Raw genomic sequence first — 16046 nt, 5'->3', positions numbered from 1 at the left:
CCTCGAGTGGGTACCGTGTTGAGAGTTGGGATCATCAGCACAAGGAAACACACAGATTATCCCACAGGAGCCAGTGGGTGTTTTCCCCTTTTAGTGTCCTCCTCAGGGCGGCCTTCATGTCCCTGTTTCTCAGGCTGTAGATGAGGGGGTTCAGAGTGGGGGGTATCACAATATAGAATATAGATACTATCAGGTCAAGGCCCGAGGAAGTGACTGAGGGAGGCTTGAGAGAGGCAAATAAACCTGTAGAGAGGAAAAATGTGACGACAGTGAGGTGGGGCAGGCAGGTGGAAAAGGCCTTCTTCCGGCCCTCAGAGGATGGAATCCTCAGCATGGCTGAGAAGATGCGGATGTAGGAGATGATGATGCAAATGAAACCGACGACAACTACCACTGCCGCAACAACTAAACTCATATCAGTAACAACGTGGTCCTCAGAGCAGGAAATTTTCAGCAGTGAAGGGACATCACAGAAGAACTGCTGGACAGTGTTGGACCCACAGAAGGGCAAGGAGAATGTTGAAACTGAAAACAAGACTCCAAACAGACTCCCGCTGAGCCAAGAGGCGGCCAGCATCTGCACACAGGCCAATCTATCCATGATGAGTTCATAGCGCAGGGGGAGGCAGATGGCAGCATAGCGGTCGTAGGACATCGCTATGAGAACAAAAAACTCTGAACTACCAAACAAGATGACCAGAAAGACCTGGGAGGCACAGCCCAGGAAAGAGATGGAATTGTTATTAGTCAGGGAGATGGCGATGGATTTGGGGACGGTGATGGAGATGAAACATAGGTCGTTGAAAGACAGGTACTTAAGGAAGAAGTACATGGGGGTGTGAAGGTGCTGGTCCAGGGTTGTGATAGAAATAATGAGGAGATTCCCCAACAAGGCTGCGAGGTAGACAAGGAGGAACAGTATAGCGTGGACCAGCTGCAGCTCTCGGACATCGGAGAACCCCAGGAGGAGGAATCTGGTCACTGTGGAGATGTTGGTCATTTCTGAGATATGAGGTTGTCTCTCTTACAGGACAAGAGAAATCTTAAATTTAGAGACACTGATAACATGGATGAAGGAATCAGCATTCATTTCAATAGGAGTAAATCAAGCAATCGCATATGAGTACTTCAAGGAATCAGTAATATTAGTGCATATGAGCCCTGCTTTCAGTGAGTTTCTATGTCACTGGAATCTCTAAGTTTCCAATCCTGTAGAAACTATATGGCCTAATGGAAAGAGCACAGTCTTGGGACTCAGAGGATCTGACTAATCTTCTAATCTCGGCTTCAACATCTGCCTGCTCTGTGACCTTCGGCAATTCACTTAACTTTTCTGTGCCTCAGTTTTCTTATTTATAAATTGAGGGTCTAATACCTGTTCTCCCTTCGACAGAGACTCTGTTATCTCCAGATTCCACGTTGTACCCCAGCATTTAGTTCAGTGCTTGACACATAAGATCTTAAAAAATGCCACAATATTATTATTAGTGGAGGGGAACAAAACTAAAATAAATTACAGCTAGGAGAGGGTTAGAAAGTGTAAAGAGATGCATATAATGCCTATGAAATGTTGATGATTTAATTTTGTCTTGTCTTATGCTGTTGAGTCATCTTCGACTCGTAGCGACGCCATGGACACATCTCTCCCAGAAGGCCCCACCTCCATTTGCAGTTGTTTTAATAGTGGATCCACAGAATTTTCTAGGTAAAAACACAGAAGTGGTTTACCGTTGTCTCCTTCCGCGCAGTGAACTCGAGTCTCCGCCGTCGACTCTCTCCCATGCTGCTGCTGCCCAGTGAGTTTTGACTTGTAGCAGATTGTCTTCCACTCGCTAGCCACTGCCCAAGCTAGGAATGGAATGGATATGCCTCTGCTTGATTCATCCTCCCATAGTCGAGATTGGGAGAGTACTTGATTTAATACTCAAACAAAAATGTCCTTATATATAAGCAAACCCATTCTTACTAAGACCCATACGCTAGGGCACACACGTACACACACGGACACATGCACACGCTTCCAACTGACTCGTTGCTTACATATACACATACACACTGAAAATCTTAAAAGCACATATATATATATAGTCACTTATTTAACTATTTCCTAAAGTATCTCTCAGACTACATCTCTCCTCTCCTCAAAACCCCCGACTGATTCTAAGTGTCTTTTCAGATGAAAGAAAAACGCCCCACAATTGGCTTAAAGGTTCTCTACCGCCTAGCTTCACCCCACTTCTCCAGAGCTTAGTACAGTGCCTGGCACATAGTAAGTGCTTAATAAATACCACAGTCATCATCATCCTCTATTCATTCCATCTTCAGTGTTCCCAAGCCAACTTTCTAATTGTAACTCACTCTTGGCTTTCCTGTTTCCACTCTTCGCTTCAGGTTGGGGACCCAACCCTCTCCTCAAAACCCTCCACCTCCCTTCCCCATCAGATAAGCCTCAGCTCTCCACTCATTTGGAGCCCTGCTAAAATCCCTACAAGCTTCTCCAGATTAATGTCCCAGCACTCTAAACCATGCCATCCTTTCAGATAATTCCTGCACGAATGAGCTGAGCTTATTAAAACCTTCCATAGCAGCCATATAATACATATGTACTTATTTAGTTATGTAAATATTGTCATGCTCAAATACTTGTGGGCAGAGAATATGTCAATTTTGGATTTGGTTGGTTCATCTCCTTGTGGGGAGGGAACATGTCAACTAATTCTGCCATATCGTGCTCTTCCCAAGTGCTTAGTACAGTGCTTGGCACACAGTAACCACTCAGTAAATACCGTTGATTGGTAAAGTGCACTGTTCTACGTGGGCATTCAGTACGTGTTATTACTCCTACCACAACCATTTATCTCTCCTTATGCTGAGATGCACTTCTTCCCTTGGAGTTGATGGGAAAAGATTCTCATCTATCCTCTCCTCCAGACTACCTCCCAAGGTACTAGAAGGAGGAGTTCAATTAGCCAAGTTCTGCAGAATTCTTTGCCTATCAAGACAAAGAGAAAGGCAAAACTAGTAAGAGACAATCAGAACACTCCCTTGAAAGGCAGGTTCCCTACCATTTAGTGCAGTGGTTGGCATGTAGTAAGTGCTTAAAAATACCATAACTATCTAACCATGGCTTTCCCCATCACCAACCTTTCTTTCTGCATTTTGCAAATCTCAGCAATAAATAAAGCAGATGTGAGTGTGTCCCAACAACCACTTACAGGCTGGATCAGGGCACGGCAGGGCCTGTTACTGAGAGGATAACTAGAAATCTGCTTTTCTATGCCACCCCACCCTGCTGCCATCTTTATCAACTGTCTTGCAGGGTGTGTTGTTGACTATAGCAGTGTTAGACTAGAGAGTGAGAATAGTTCACTGCAAACCATCACCACTACTTCAAAAACAATTTAAGAGCAAGTCTTACTGATTGAGGGATACCTCATTCCTGCACCCACTGGGGAATTTAAATGTCAGTGGCTCTTCCTCCAAGTTGAAGAAGCCTCCTCTCCTAGATTTACCCCAAAGTCCTCCATACATCTTGGTTGGTTTAGGACTGGATGAAAAATAAAATAAAATAAATAATGGTACTTGCTAGGCACTTACTATGTGCCAAATGCTATTCTAAGCACTGGGGTATTTACAAATTAATCAGTTTGGACACAGTCCCAATCCGACATGGGGCTCAGAGTTTAAGTAGAAGGCAGTAGGACTTAATCCCCATTTTACAGATTAGGTAACTGAGGCAGAGAGAAGTTAAGTGACTCATCCAAGGTCATACAGCAGACATGTGACAGAGCCAGGATTAGAACCCAGGTCTAGCCATCATAAATGGAGCAAGACCTAGGAGCTCTATGGTGCCCCAAGATTTGGGGGTGAGGAGGTGCTCCTTTTCAATTTGCTCCATGGTGACATGGGACACAAAGCCTGTGATAGAATGAGATGACTTGCAACACCGACTGGGATATTTTGACGAGCAGTGTGAGCGGTGGAAGGCCCAGCGGGAATCACAACTACTCAGGTAAACTCATGCAACGTCAACTCAGTGTGCACACACTCACCCAAACATGCAGAACTAGGACCTCTACCCTCCTAAAAAAATCTATAACACACCCACATGCATAGTTAGCTCCAACACAGGCTTCCCCTCTAGTCTCTAGGCTCTTTATGGACAGGGATCATGTCAATCTACACTATTGTATTGTATTCTCCCAAGAAATTAGTGAGGGGCTGTGCCTGCACTAAGTACGCAATAAATACCATAGATTGATTTTTCACACCTACACAAACCATCTAATTGAGAATCCACACACTCCCTTACCCAAAAAAGGACCATATTTGCTGCTCCCACTGTTGCTGCTGCTAATAGTGATGGTGATGGAGAAGTATTCTGTGGGAATGTCAGGCAGATCTCACTCTGGAGACTTTGAACCTGAGATTTTGTAGATGGGAATTGGTTATAGTGTGAGCAGCGTATGCAATGTGACTCACACACGCTCATCCTTAGCCACCTTGTGTCCCCTGAGTAAGGAGTGCAATGAGCAAAATGTTGGCCAGGAGTGCAGCACAATGCCAATGTCTTTTGCCTGAAACAACCACTGTAGGGTGAAATTACTGCAGCACAGTGCCAATACTGTATTCTCCCAAGCATTTAGTCCAGTGCTCTGCACGTAGTAAATGCTCAAAAAATACCATTGATTGATTGATTGACCCGGAGCCAAAGTGCAGAGCCCAGAAGCAGCTGCTATAGTAGCAGGGGTGGATATGGGTGTTGGAGGGGAGCTCTTTAAAGGATGGGACCACTGCACAGGAAAATATTTCCCCTCCTGCAAGCCCCCTGCCTGCTGGGAGACAGTGCCCCAGCCCAAACTAAACCCTCATGTACTTTTGTCTCCCCAGAGTGGCCCCTCTCTCACATTGAACTCCTGGTCCCTTCCCAACCCTGGTTACAGTCACCTGGGCAGTGTGGGGCTGCAGGGGGTGGGGAGGAGGAGGGGGGACAGGCACTGTCCTCTGTCAGTGTGGGATGGCTCCTGTACCCCTCGGGCTTCCTTGGTGGTGCTGACCATGAAGGGAAAGAGTGGCCCTCAACCCTTCTCTGCTCTCCTGCAGATGCTGAGATGCTCTTTAGATGGTCCCCCATCCCTGCAGATAAAGTAACTGCTGCTCTGAGGGGAATCCCTAGAGGACCAGCTCAGGCCTCTGCAGAGGGACCTCATGGCCCTGGATGGTGTGAGAACTCTGCCTTCACAGGGACCCTGAGTCCCCATGGAGATGAGGTCCATGTAGCTGTTCGCCTGCTGACCTGCAAGGTTCCCATGGTAACAATAGCATCTCAGTTCCAACATCCCAGAGGGCCTCTTTGTTAAGGATATTCTGGTCAGATGCAGTTTTAGCTTCATCTCATTCACAATCTCAGACAATCAATCTGTTAATAATAATAATAATGATGCTGATGGTATTTGTTAAGCACTTGCTATGTGCCAAGCACTGTTTTAAGCATTGGGGTAGATACAAGGTGAGCAGATTGTCCCACGTGGGGTTTCTGGTCTTAATCCCCATTTTACAGATGAGGTAACTGAGGCACAGAGAGGTCAAGCGACTTGGCCAAGATCACACAGCAGATAAGTGGTGGAGCCGGGATTAGAACCAAGGTCCTCTGACTCCCAAGCCCAGGCTCCTTCCACTAAACTATGAATCAATCAATTGTATTTTCTGATACCTATGCAGGGCAAATCTAATGAGAGTTAGGAATATCTGAGTATTCTCCATAAAACCCCCCTAAGCAGTGTGTGTGGATAAGTATGGGCAGGGCAGGAGGTTGAAGGGTTCTGAGATAGGGGTGATAGGAAGGAAATACTGATCCTCACCATCTGAACAGGGACTGGAAATCCCTGGCTTGAGGAGGTGCCTCAAGGTGCAGCCTCCCCTTTGTTGTCTTCTAATTTGGTTTTGTAACCAGTTCCTCCTGACAGAATGCTTTGTCAAACTGGGGTGTGGAAACAACTGGGTTCCTTCGACTCAATGACCCTGTCCCCTTTCAATGTATATGACTCTTCCTCATGAGGATGGAGAAAGAATCTGTGGGGCTGGGCGTTTGGGCTCCAACTCACGCTTGCTAAAACTGTGCTCTCCTCACATGCTCAGCACACACCTTCACATTCATTTATTCATTCATTCATATTTATTGAGGGTTTACTATGTACAGAGCACTGTACTAAGTGCTTGGAATGTACAATTCGGCAACAGATAGAGACAATCCCTGCCCAACAACAGGCTCACAGTCTAAACAGGGGAGACAGACAACAAAACAAAACAAGTAGTCTGGCGTCAATATCATCAAGATAAATAGAATCATAGATATATACACATCATTAACAAAATAGAGTAATAAATAATATATACAAATATTCACAAGTGCTTTGGGGAGGGAAAGGGGGAAAAGCAGAAGGAGGGAGTAGGGGGAATGGGGAGGGGAGGAGGAGCAGAGGGAAAGGGGGTGCTCAGTCTGGGAAGGCCTCCTGGAGGAGGTGAGCTCTCAGTAGGCTTTGAAGAGGGGAAGAGAGTTAGTATGGCGAATGTGAGGAGGGAGGGCATTCCAGGTCAGTGGTAGGACGTGGGCCGGGGTCGACGGCGGGCCGGGCGAGAACGAGGCACCGTAAGGAGGTTAGCGGCAGAGGAGCGGAGTATGCGGGGTGGACTGTAGAAGGAGAGAAGAGAGGTGAGGTAGGAGGGGGCTAGGTGATGGAGACCTTTGAAGTCAAGAGCGAGGAGTTTTTATTTCATGCGACGGTTGATAAGCAACCGCTGGAAGTTTTCGAGGAGGGGAGTAATATGCCCAGAGTGTTTCTGTAGAAAGATGATCCAGGTAGCGGAATGAAGAATAGCCTGGAGCAGGGAGAGACAGGAGGATGGGAGATCAGAGAGGAGGTCCTGCAGAATTTGGAGTTAAAGGGCCTGGAGTGGGCAGACCCCACCTGAAGCCCTGGAAGGGAATCAGTGTAGAGAGCTGTTCTCTGCCAGAAAAGCAGTGTTCCAGAAGGGTAAACAGCCCGGGAAAACCAGCGGGGAATGCAACCATGCAGGGGATGCTAAGGGAAATATAGTGGATTAGAACTAGGGTTAAGGTTAGGGTTAGGGTTGGATTTAGGGTTTGGGTTCAGGTTCGGGTTAGGGTTATAGTTGATTTTAGTTAGGATTAGGGTAAGGGGTAATACTGGGATGTGGCTTCTGGTTAAAGTTAAGGTTAGGATTAATATCTATTCAGAGAGCTAATTAAGGATTATGTTTAAATAAAACCCTGCACTAGCTCAGATAACATCTATGTCGAACCTAAATTCTGCCAAGGTCATATAGCAATACATAGGACTTCCTATAACTGCACAAATTGTCAGAAGTGGCACAAAGAGCTGTGCTTTCCTGCCAGCAAGATATGCAGTTCCAGAAATGACTCTCAGCCCGTGACTGAGCTTGGAAATTTGTGTCTGCCCTTCAAGGGACTGATCATTTAATAACAATAATAATAATAATAATGTTGGTATTTGTTAAGCGCTTACTATGTGCAGAGCACTGTTCTAAGTGCTGCGGTAGATACAGGGTAATCAGGTTGTCCCACGTGAGACTCACGTCTTAATCTCCATTTTACAGATGAGGGAACTGAGGCACAGAGAAGTTAAGTTACTTGCCCATAGTCACACAGCTGACAAGTGGCAGAGTGGGGATTCAAACCCATGACCTCTGACTCCCAAGCCCGGGCTCTTTCCACTGAGGTGAAAGGAGCACCGGGATTAACTCATGGTTCGGAGAAGATCCGGAAGGTCGCGGTCAGTGAGCACACACTCTCCCAAGTTCTTTGTACAGAGTAGGCAGTAAATCAATACTATTAATTGATTGATTGGCTATCTGTCTTGGTGAAAATTATGCTTGTCTGAGCCATAACACAACCAATTAGTGATATTCATAGAGCACTTATTGTGTGCAGAGCACTGTACAAAGTTCTTGGGAGAGTACAATACAACAGAGTTTATAGACATGTCACCTGCCCACAATGGGCCACAGCCTAGGGGCAGGGGATTGGTCAGACATTAATATAAACATAAATAAATTATGGATATGTAAAATAAGTTCTATAAGGCTGGGTACCCGCACCTTTATAAGAAGAGTTTGTTAGTTACTCTTGCACACATTAAACCGCCCCCCCCCCGACAACCCTTTTCCCCTACTTACCCATCCTTCCCTGCAGTATCCTCAGAGGAGATCTCCTCCCTCTTTGCAAGTGCCACCCCCTGCACCTGTGCTTCGGACCCCATTCCCGCTCACCTTATAAAAACCATCGCCCCTTCCCTCTTCCCCTCCTTAACTTCTATCTTTAACCACTCACTCTCCAATGGCTTATTCCCCTCTGCCTTCAAACACGCCCATGTCTCCCCTGTCCTAAAAAAATCCCTCTCTCGATCCCACTTGCCCTTCCAGTTATTGCCCTATCTCCCTCCTACCCTTCCTTTCCAAACTCCTAGAACCAGTTGTCTATACTCACTGCCTTGAATTCCTCAACTCCAAATCTCTCCTGGACCCCCTCCAATCTGGCTTCCGTCCCCTCCACTCTACTGAGACTGCTCTCTCAAAGGTCACTCATGACCTCCTGCTTGCCAAATCCAATGGCTCCTACTCTATCCTAATTCTCTTTGATCTCTCAGTTGCCTTTGACACTGTCGACCATCCCCTTCTTCTCCACACCTTATCTCACCTTGGCTTCACAGACTCCGTCCTCTCCTGGTTCTCCTCTTATCTTTCTGGCCATTCATTCTTGATCTCTTTCACGGGTTCCTCCTCCCGCTCCCATCCACTAACTGTAGGGGTTCCTCAAGAGTCAGTTCTTGGCCCTCTTCTGTTCTCCATCTATACTCACTCCCTTGGTGAACCCATTCGCTTCCAGGGCTTCAACTATTATCTCTATGCAGATGACACCAAAATCTACATCTCCTCCTCTATTCTCTTCCCCTCCCTTTAGGCTCATATCTCCTCCTGCCTCCAGGATGTCTCCACCTGGATATCTGCTCGCCACCTAAAACTCAACATGTCCAAAACTGAGCTCCTTATCTTCCCTCCCAAACCCTGTCCTCTCCCTGACTTGCCCGTCACTGTGGACGGCACGGCCATCCTTCCCGTCTCTCAAGCCCGCAACCTTGGTGTCATCCTTGACTCAGCTCTCTCATTCACCCCAAACATCCAATCCATCACCAACGCCTGCCAGTCTCACCTTTACAATATCGCCAAGATCCACCTTTCCTCTCCATCCAAACCACTATCGTGCTAGTACCAGCTCTCATAATATTCTGGCTGGATTATTGTGTCAGCCTTCTCTCTGATCTTCCTTCCTCCTGTCTCTCCCCACTCTAGTCTTCATTCCGCTGTTCGGCTCATCTTTCTGCAGAAATGCTCTGGGCATGTCACTCCCCTCCTTAGAAACCTCCAGTGGTTGCCTATCAACCTCTGCATGAAACAAAAACTCCTCACTCTTGGCTTCAAAGCTCTCCATCACCTTGCCCCCTCCTACCTCACCTCCCTTCTCTCTTTCTACTACCCACCCCTCATGCTCTGCTCCTCTGCCACTCATCTCCTCACTGTCCCCAGTTCACACCTATCCCATCGTCGATCTCTGGCCCACATCCTAGCGCTGTCCTGGAATGCCCTCCCTCCTCACCTCCGCCAAACTAACTCTCTTCCCCTTTTCAAAGCCCTACTGAGAGCTCACCTCCTCCAAGAGGCCTTCCCAGACTGAGCTACCCCTTTTCCCTCTGCTCCCTCTGCTCCCTCTCTGCTCCCACTCCGCCCTCTGCTCCTACCCCTTCCCCCCTTCACCTCCCTTCAGCTAAGCCCCCTTTCCCTCTGCTTCCCCCGCCCCTCTCAGCTGTTCTCATTTGTATATATTTTTATTACCCTTTTTATTTTGTTAATGAGGTGTTCGTCCCCTTGATTCTATTTCTCGTGATTATGTTGTCTTGTTTTTGTCCGTCTGTCTCCCCCGATTAGATTGTGAGCCCATCATTGGATAGGGATTGTCTCTATCTGTTGCCGAACTGTATATTCCAAGCGCTTAGTACAGTGCTCTGCACATAGTAAGCACTCAATAAATACTATTGAATGAATGAATGAATCCCTCACTGTCAAGACTTTGTCTTCAGACAAGAAGGACAGCTCTATAGATGGACATGCCACTGGTGATTCCCTCTGATTAAGGAGAGAGAAATTTTAACCTGGAAGGAAGGACGAAGGAGTCTCCCCTTTAGGGTCCTTCTCAGGGCATTCTTCATATCCCTGTTCCTCAGGCTGTAGATGAGGGGGTTCAGGGCTGGGGGCACCATGGTGTACAACATGGATACCAGCAGATCCAGCACTGAGGGAGTGTCTGAGGGTGGCTTGAGATAGGCAAAGGCGCCATTCATTATGAACAAAGTCACCACCATGAGGTGCGGCAGACAGGTGGAAAATGCTTTGGCCCGGCCTGCCGTGAACGGCATCCTCAGCACGGTGGAGAAGATGCGCACATAAGAGAGGATGATGTAAATGAAGCAACCAACAGCTAAGGCTACCCCGGCAGTCACACTCACGTCAATGGCACTATGGTCCACAGAGCAGGAGATCTGCAGCAGGGAGGGGACGTCACAGAATAACTGTGGGACGGCATTGGACCCATAGAAGGGTAGGGAGAATGTTGAAGCTGAAAGCAAGAAGCCGAACACACTCCCTATGAGCCAGGAAGCTGCCATCATTTTCACACAGACCCCTCTGCTCATCAGGACCTCATAGCGCAGGGGATAGCAGATAGCAGCATAGCGGTCATAGGACATCGCCGTGAGGACAAAAATCTCTGAACCAGCAAACAGGACCCACAGCAAGAGCTGTGCAACACAGCCGAGGAAGGAGATGGACCTGTTGCTGGTCAGGGAGTTGTGGATGGACTTGGGGGCAATGGTGGAGATGAGGCAGATGTCGAGGATGGACAGGTTCTTAAGAAAGAAGTACATGGGGGTGTGGAGGTGCCGGTCAAGGGTGGTCACGGTGAGGATGAGGAGATTTCCTGTCAGGGTTGCCAAGTAGACCAAGAGGAACAACACAGTATGAACCAGCTGCAGCTCCCAAACATCGGAGAACCCCCAGAGGAGGAATTCAGTCACCATGGAGAAGTTTGTCATTGGGAAATCATGTAGATTCTCTGCACAACACAAAGGAAGGATCAAATTTAAAAATATCGATGGGGTGAAGAAATCAATAGGAAATTTGCCCGTAATTCTACGAGGGGGCAAAGGATGGTACACTGACACTTATTGGTTACAAAATGACCTAGAAAATTTGGAAAATTGCTTCCACGTAATTAGCAGGGGATTCCAAAGAAGCGTTGGCAAAATAATACTGCAAGTGGTGACAAAATGACAAAGATGTAAGATGGGAAAGTAGTCGTAGTAATAGCAGTAATAGCAACAAAAGCAGTAGTTCAAGCAAGTAGTGGTAATATTCATATTCATTCAATCGTATTTATTGAGCGCTTACTGTGTGCAGAGCACTGTACTAAGCGCTTGGAATGTACAATTCGGCAACAGATAGAGACACTCCCTGCCCAACGATGGGCTCACAGTCTAAATGAGGGAGACAGATGTTGTGGGGATAGTTGTAACAGTAGGAATAACAGTACTTATTGAGTACCCAATGGTCAGAGTCCCCTTCTATGCAACACTAATTGTGAGTGATGGAGAATGGAGTGTGTTGTCCAGGAGAATAATGAGAAGCGGAAGAGGTTTTTATTCACATTTACTCCTGTCCCTGATTTTAGGAGTGGACAAAGAGGAGTCTCTTCAAGATTTCCAATGGCTAAACAGGAAATAGTCTGGCTTGGGAAGTGCTTAATACAGTGCTCTGCACATAGTAAGCACTCAATAAATACCATTGAATGAATGAATGAACGAATGAAGTCCTGCTGTTTGAGGCCTCGGGCCTGGCAGAGGGATGGGGGAGATCAATCGATGAATCAGTGTCATTTATGGAGCACTTATTGTGTGCACAGCACTGTATTCAGTGCTTGGAAGAATATATAAAACAGAGTTGGTATATATGTTCCCTGCTCAAAAGGAGCTTACGGTCAAGAGGGGGAGACAGACATTAAGATAAATGCTTCAGTTACCTCATCTGTAAAATGGGGATTAAGACTGTGAGCCCCATGTGGTACAACCCAATCACCTTGTATCCTCCCAGCACTTAGAACAATGCTTTGCACATAGTAAGTGCTTAACAAATACAATCATTATTATTATAAATACATAATTTATGGCTATAAATAATTTAGAGCTATAATCCCAAGAGGGGAAGAAAGTGTTCTAGCATGAACAGTGGATGAACAAAGACCTTATGACTGAGAAGCTGAGCAGAGGAATTGATTCCAGTAGTAGTGGCTTGTGTTGCAGTATTCCCCACCCTCTTGTCCCTTCCAGTCCTGCTGAGGCCTGGTTTCTGCTCCTGCAAATCCGTCTGCCCCACAACCCTGCCCCAAACCCCAAGCAGAGGCTGAAGTGAGCATCTCCCCAGAATGGCTCCATCTCTCACATCGACCTGCTGGCCCCCCTGCACCCCAGTCACACTCACCAGGGCAGCGGGGGGCAGGGGGACTGACCTCTGCTGGGCTGGGATGGTTGCCCCTTCCCTCAGTCTCCTGGGCGTGGTCAACCATGAAGGGACCATGTGGCACCCTCAGCCTCTCTCTGTTCTTCCCTGGATGTTGAGATGCTCTCCAGAGCCTGCCCCTGTAGATAAAGCAAGTGCTGCTCTGTGGGAGATCCCCAAAGGACTGGCTCGGGTGCTGCCGAGGGACCCCGTGGCCTGGGTGACAGGGGAAACTGCTGGCTGTGTGGTCCCTGAGGCCCTTCAAGACTAGGGTCTCGTCCCTGAAGCTGCCATAATGGCTCTGGCTCATGGGTTTTCCAGGACAATGGCAGCATCTGCTTCCCAGTGTCCCAGAGGTTCCCATCTTTAGCGATGATTTGCGTTACTTGTGGACAGATTTAACTTTGTCTCTCTCATGACCTCGCTCAGTTAATCATTCATTCAATCAACTGCACTTGCTGATCTCTACAGAGTGTGACATTCTAAGCTTGTTATAGGCAGACGACATGTCCGCCGACTCTGTTATAATTTACTCTCCCAAGCACACAGCATTCAGTAAATACCTTTGAATGTAGAGACAGTGAGAGATGCCTTCGAATCCATCTTGAGACCCTCATGCAGGCTGAGAGGGGAGGGTCCAGTGTGGGTGGGCCAGGACGCTGAGAGATTCTGAGATAGGGTTACTGGGAAGCAACCACTGATAGAAACCATCTGCACGTGAGGGGGAAATCCCTGGTTTGAGGAGGAATAGGTCAGAGCCTACCCTTTGTCTTCTTGTATATCAGGGTTGGAATCAGCCCTTTCTGCTGGGAAGCTGTATCATCCTGAGGAGTGGAAATCACTGAATTCAATCTAATCCTTTTCAAAGCAGCTGATTGTCCCTCATGGAGAATGGAAAAATAATCCATGGGCTGGGCCTCCGGGTTTAAGGTCAAGCTTGCCAATGTTGTGCTCTCCTCCTGTGATCAAAACAGAACTCTACACTTAGTAGATGCGGAACAGTCAATCAGTGTCAGTCAATCGTATTTATTGAGCACTTACTGTGTACTTGGGAAAGTACAAAATAACAGACACATTCCCTGCCCACAATGAGCTTACAGTCTAGGTTACTGTAGAAGTGGTGTTAGGCTTGGGGTTAGGGATGAGGTTGATGTTAGGGTTAAGGTAAGGACAAGCACTAGGGTTAGGGGTAGTCAAGGATAGTGCCAGGGTTAGGGTTAGTGACAATTCAAAGGGACAAATTAAGATTCTGTTAAAACAAACTATGTTTTCCTTGATATATCTAGTGTCCTTAATAATTGAAGTGAACACAACCGACAGCGAAGTTCAAGTTTGGGCGTGTGAGTGAATGAAAATGCTAATGTGCGATTGTTAAGTGCCAGGCACTGTACCAAATGCTGATGTAGATACAAGATAATCAGGTTGGACATAGTCCCTCTACCATATGGTGATCACAGTTTAAGTTGGAGGGAGAGGATTTAATCTCCATTTTACAGATGAGATAATTAAGGCAAACAAACTTGGCTAAGGTCACAGAGGAGACAAGTGATAGATCTAAGGTAAGAACCCAGGTCCTCCAAACACCAGGCCCCGACTCTGTCCACTAGGACATGATGCAGTTCAGGAACTAACTCCCCCCGATGACACTATTCTCCTGGGAAAATCATTTCCAACTGACAATGTTATGACTTGTGCCATTTTCCAGGAAGGCTTGTGCTATTCATTCAAGGGTGGCCTTCAGCTCATAAAGCAGAAGACATACCTAGTCTGACCTGTTCCATCTGTGGAAATGAGGAGATTGTTCTAAACAAGTGTCACCAATGAGTTTCTCTTCCCCTAGGACATTCTGCGGGGACAACGCACGCTTAGGGCAAAGATCTGGTTGCTGACAAATGCTGGGGTCATTCACTGGATCCACAGTAGGTCCAGCAGGCAAGGGATATTGACATCACATCCCCAAGATGGAAAACATTTCACACCCAGAATCTTCCCCAGGGAGGTTTTCATGCCTCTCTTCCTCAAGTTGTAGATGAGGGGGTTCGGGGCAGAGTGCACTGCAGTGTAAAGTACCAGCAGGTCCAGTACTGAGGGGGGATTTGAGGACAGCTTCATATAAGCACAAAAAAAAATCATGACAAAGAGAGTGACCACCATGAGGTGGGGCAAGAAAGTGGAGACAACTTTGGTCCATCCCTCTGTGAATAATCATCATCATCATAATAATGATATTATTATTCTCTTCTCTGCTGAGCCAATATCCTCCGCACAGCAGAGAAGATGCTCATATAGGAGGTGATTATGGAAATGAAGCAGAAGACAACTAGGGCTACCACAAAAATCACACTAACATCAATAGCAACATGGTCCTCAGAGCAGGGGATATTCAGGATAGAGAGAGCACCACAGAAGTATTGCTGGACAGTGTTAGACCCATAGAAGGATAAGGAAAATGTTAAAGCTGAAATCAAGATTACAAACAGAATCCTTCTGAGCCAAGAAGCTGCCCCCATCTGCATGTAGGCTTTTTTTGCTGTGACCTCATAGCACAGGGGACAGCAGATGGTGACATAGCAGTTTTAGGACATCACCATGAGGACAAATCATTCTGCATCTAGAAAGAAAATCACCAGCCAGTCCTGTGCTGCACAGCTCAGGAAGGAGAGAGAGCTGTACTGTGTCAGAGATATGAGAATGGATTTGGGGATGGTGACGGAGATGTAGCAGAGATCTAGGACAGACATATTCTTGAGGTTCTTGAGAAAGATGTACATGGGGGTGTGGAAGCGCTGGTGGAGGGAGGTGATAGCAACAATGAGGAGATTCCCGCTCAGGGCCACCAGATAGATCAGCAGGAGTAGTGCAGTATGGACCAGCTGCAGCTCCTGGATGTCTGAGAACTCCAAGAGGAGGAATTTGATTATCCTGGTAATGCTGGCCACATCCTGCAAATGGCCTCTGGGCATCATGTGATGGGATCTGATTTCCGACAAGGATGACAACACTCAAAGAGAGTTTCATACAGCAAGATAATCGCCTTGTCCTGGAATGAATCTCATTCAATACTTTTCAATTGAGTGATTACTGTGTGCAGAGCACTGTTCTAAGCACTTGGAAGAGTTCAATACAACAGAATTGGTAGAAACTCGGTAGCTCTCACCTCATCCGATATCTATTTTTCACATCCTCCCTTCTGTTTGGAACTCCCTTTCTCTCCAAATCCAAAACATCACTTCTCTCCCCATGTTTAAACACTTACTGAAATCATATCTCCTTCAAGCAGCTTCCCTGGACTAAGATCTCAAAACCCCCAACACCATTTTCCCTTCCTACTGCCTCTCTTGCACACTTACTACCAAGCACAAAGGCTTAGATACTACCCCCCCATTCCCTTTCCTCAGTAT

At 46.9% G+C, this 16046-nt stretch overlaps 2 protein-coding genes across 2 annotated transcripts; both read right to left on the bottom strand.

Moving 5' to 3' along the window:
- Positions 1 to 34: 34 nt before the first annotated feature.
- On the bottom strand, positions 35 to 1000 carry LOC100087252 (olfactory receptor 14A16-like). Its single transcript, XM_001517182.3, has one exon. The coding sequence runs from the start codon at positions 998 to 1000 to the stop codon at positions 35 to 37; it is 966 nt and encodes a 321-aa protein (XP_001517232.2).
- A 9190-nt stretch (positions 1001 to 10190) lies between these two features.
- Positions 10191 to 11186, bottom strand: LOC100083162 (olfactory receptor 14A2-like). The gene has a single exon (XM_001513701.2). It carries the CDS (start codon positions 11184 to 11186, stop codon positions 10191 to 10193), a length of 996 nt encoding a protein of 331 aa, XP_001513751.2.
- Positions 11187 to 16046: the final 4860 nt, after the last annotated feature.

The sequence above is a fragment of the Ornithorhynchus anatinus genome, chromosome X5 (genome assembly GCF_004115215.2).
Source record: "Ornithorhynchus anatinus isolate Pmale09 chromosome X5, mOrnAna1.pri.v4, whole genome shotgun sequence".
Lineage (NCBI taxonomy): Eukaryota > Metazoa > Chordata > Mammalia > Monotremata > Ornithorhynchidae > Ornithorhynchus > Ornithorhynchus anatinus.
This window is presented reverse-complemented; position numbering and strand designations above follow the sequence as displayed.

Coding starts and splice junctions, on each gene's coding strand:
- LOC100083162 (XM_001513701.2), bottom strand. CDS start 11,186: ATGACAAACTTCTCCATGGTGACTGAATTCCTCCTCTGGGGGTTCTCC.
- LOC100087252 (XM_001517182.3), bottom strand. CDS start 1,000: ATGACCAACATCTCCACAGTGACCAGATTCCTCCTCCTGGGGTTCTCC.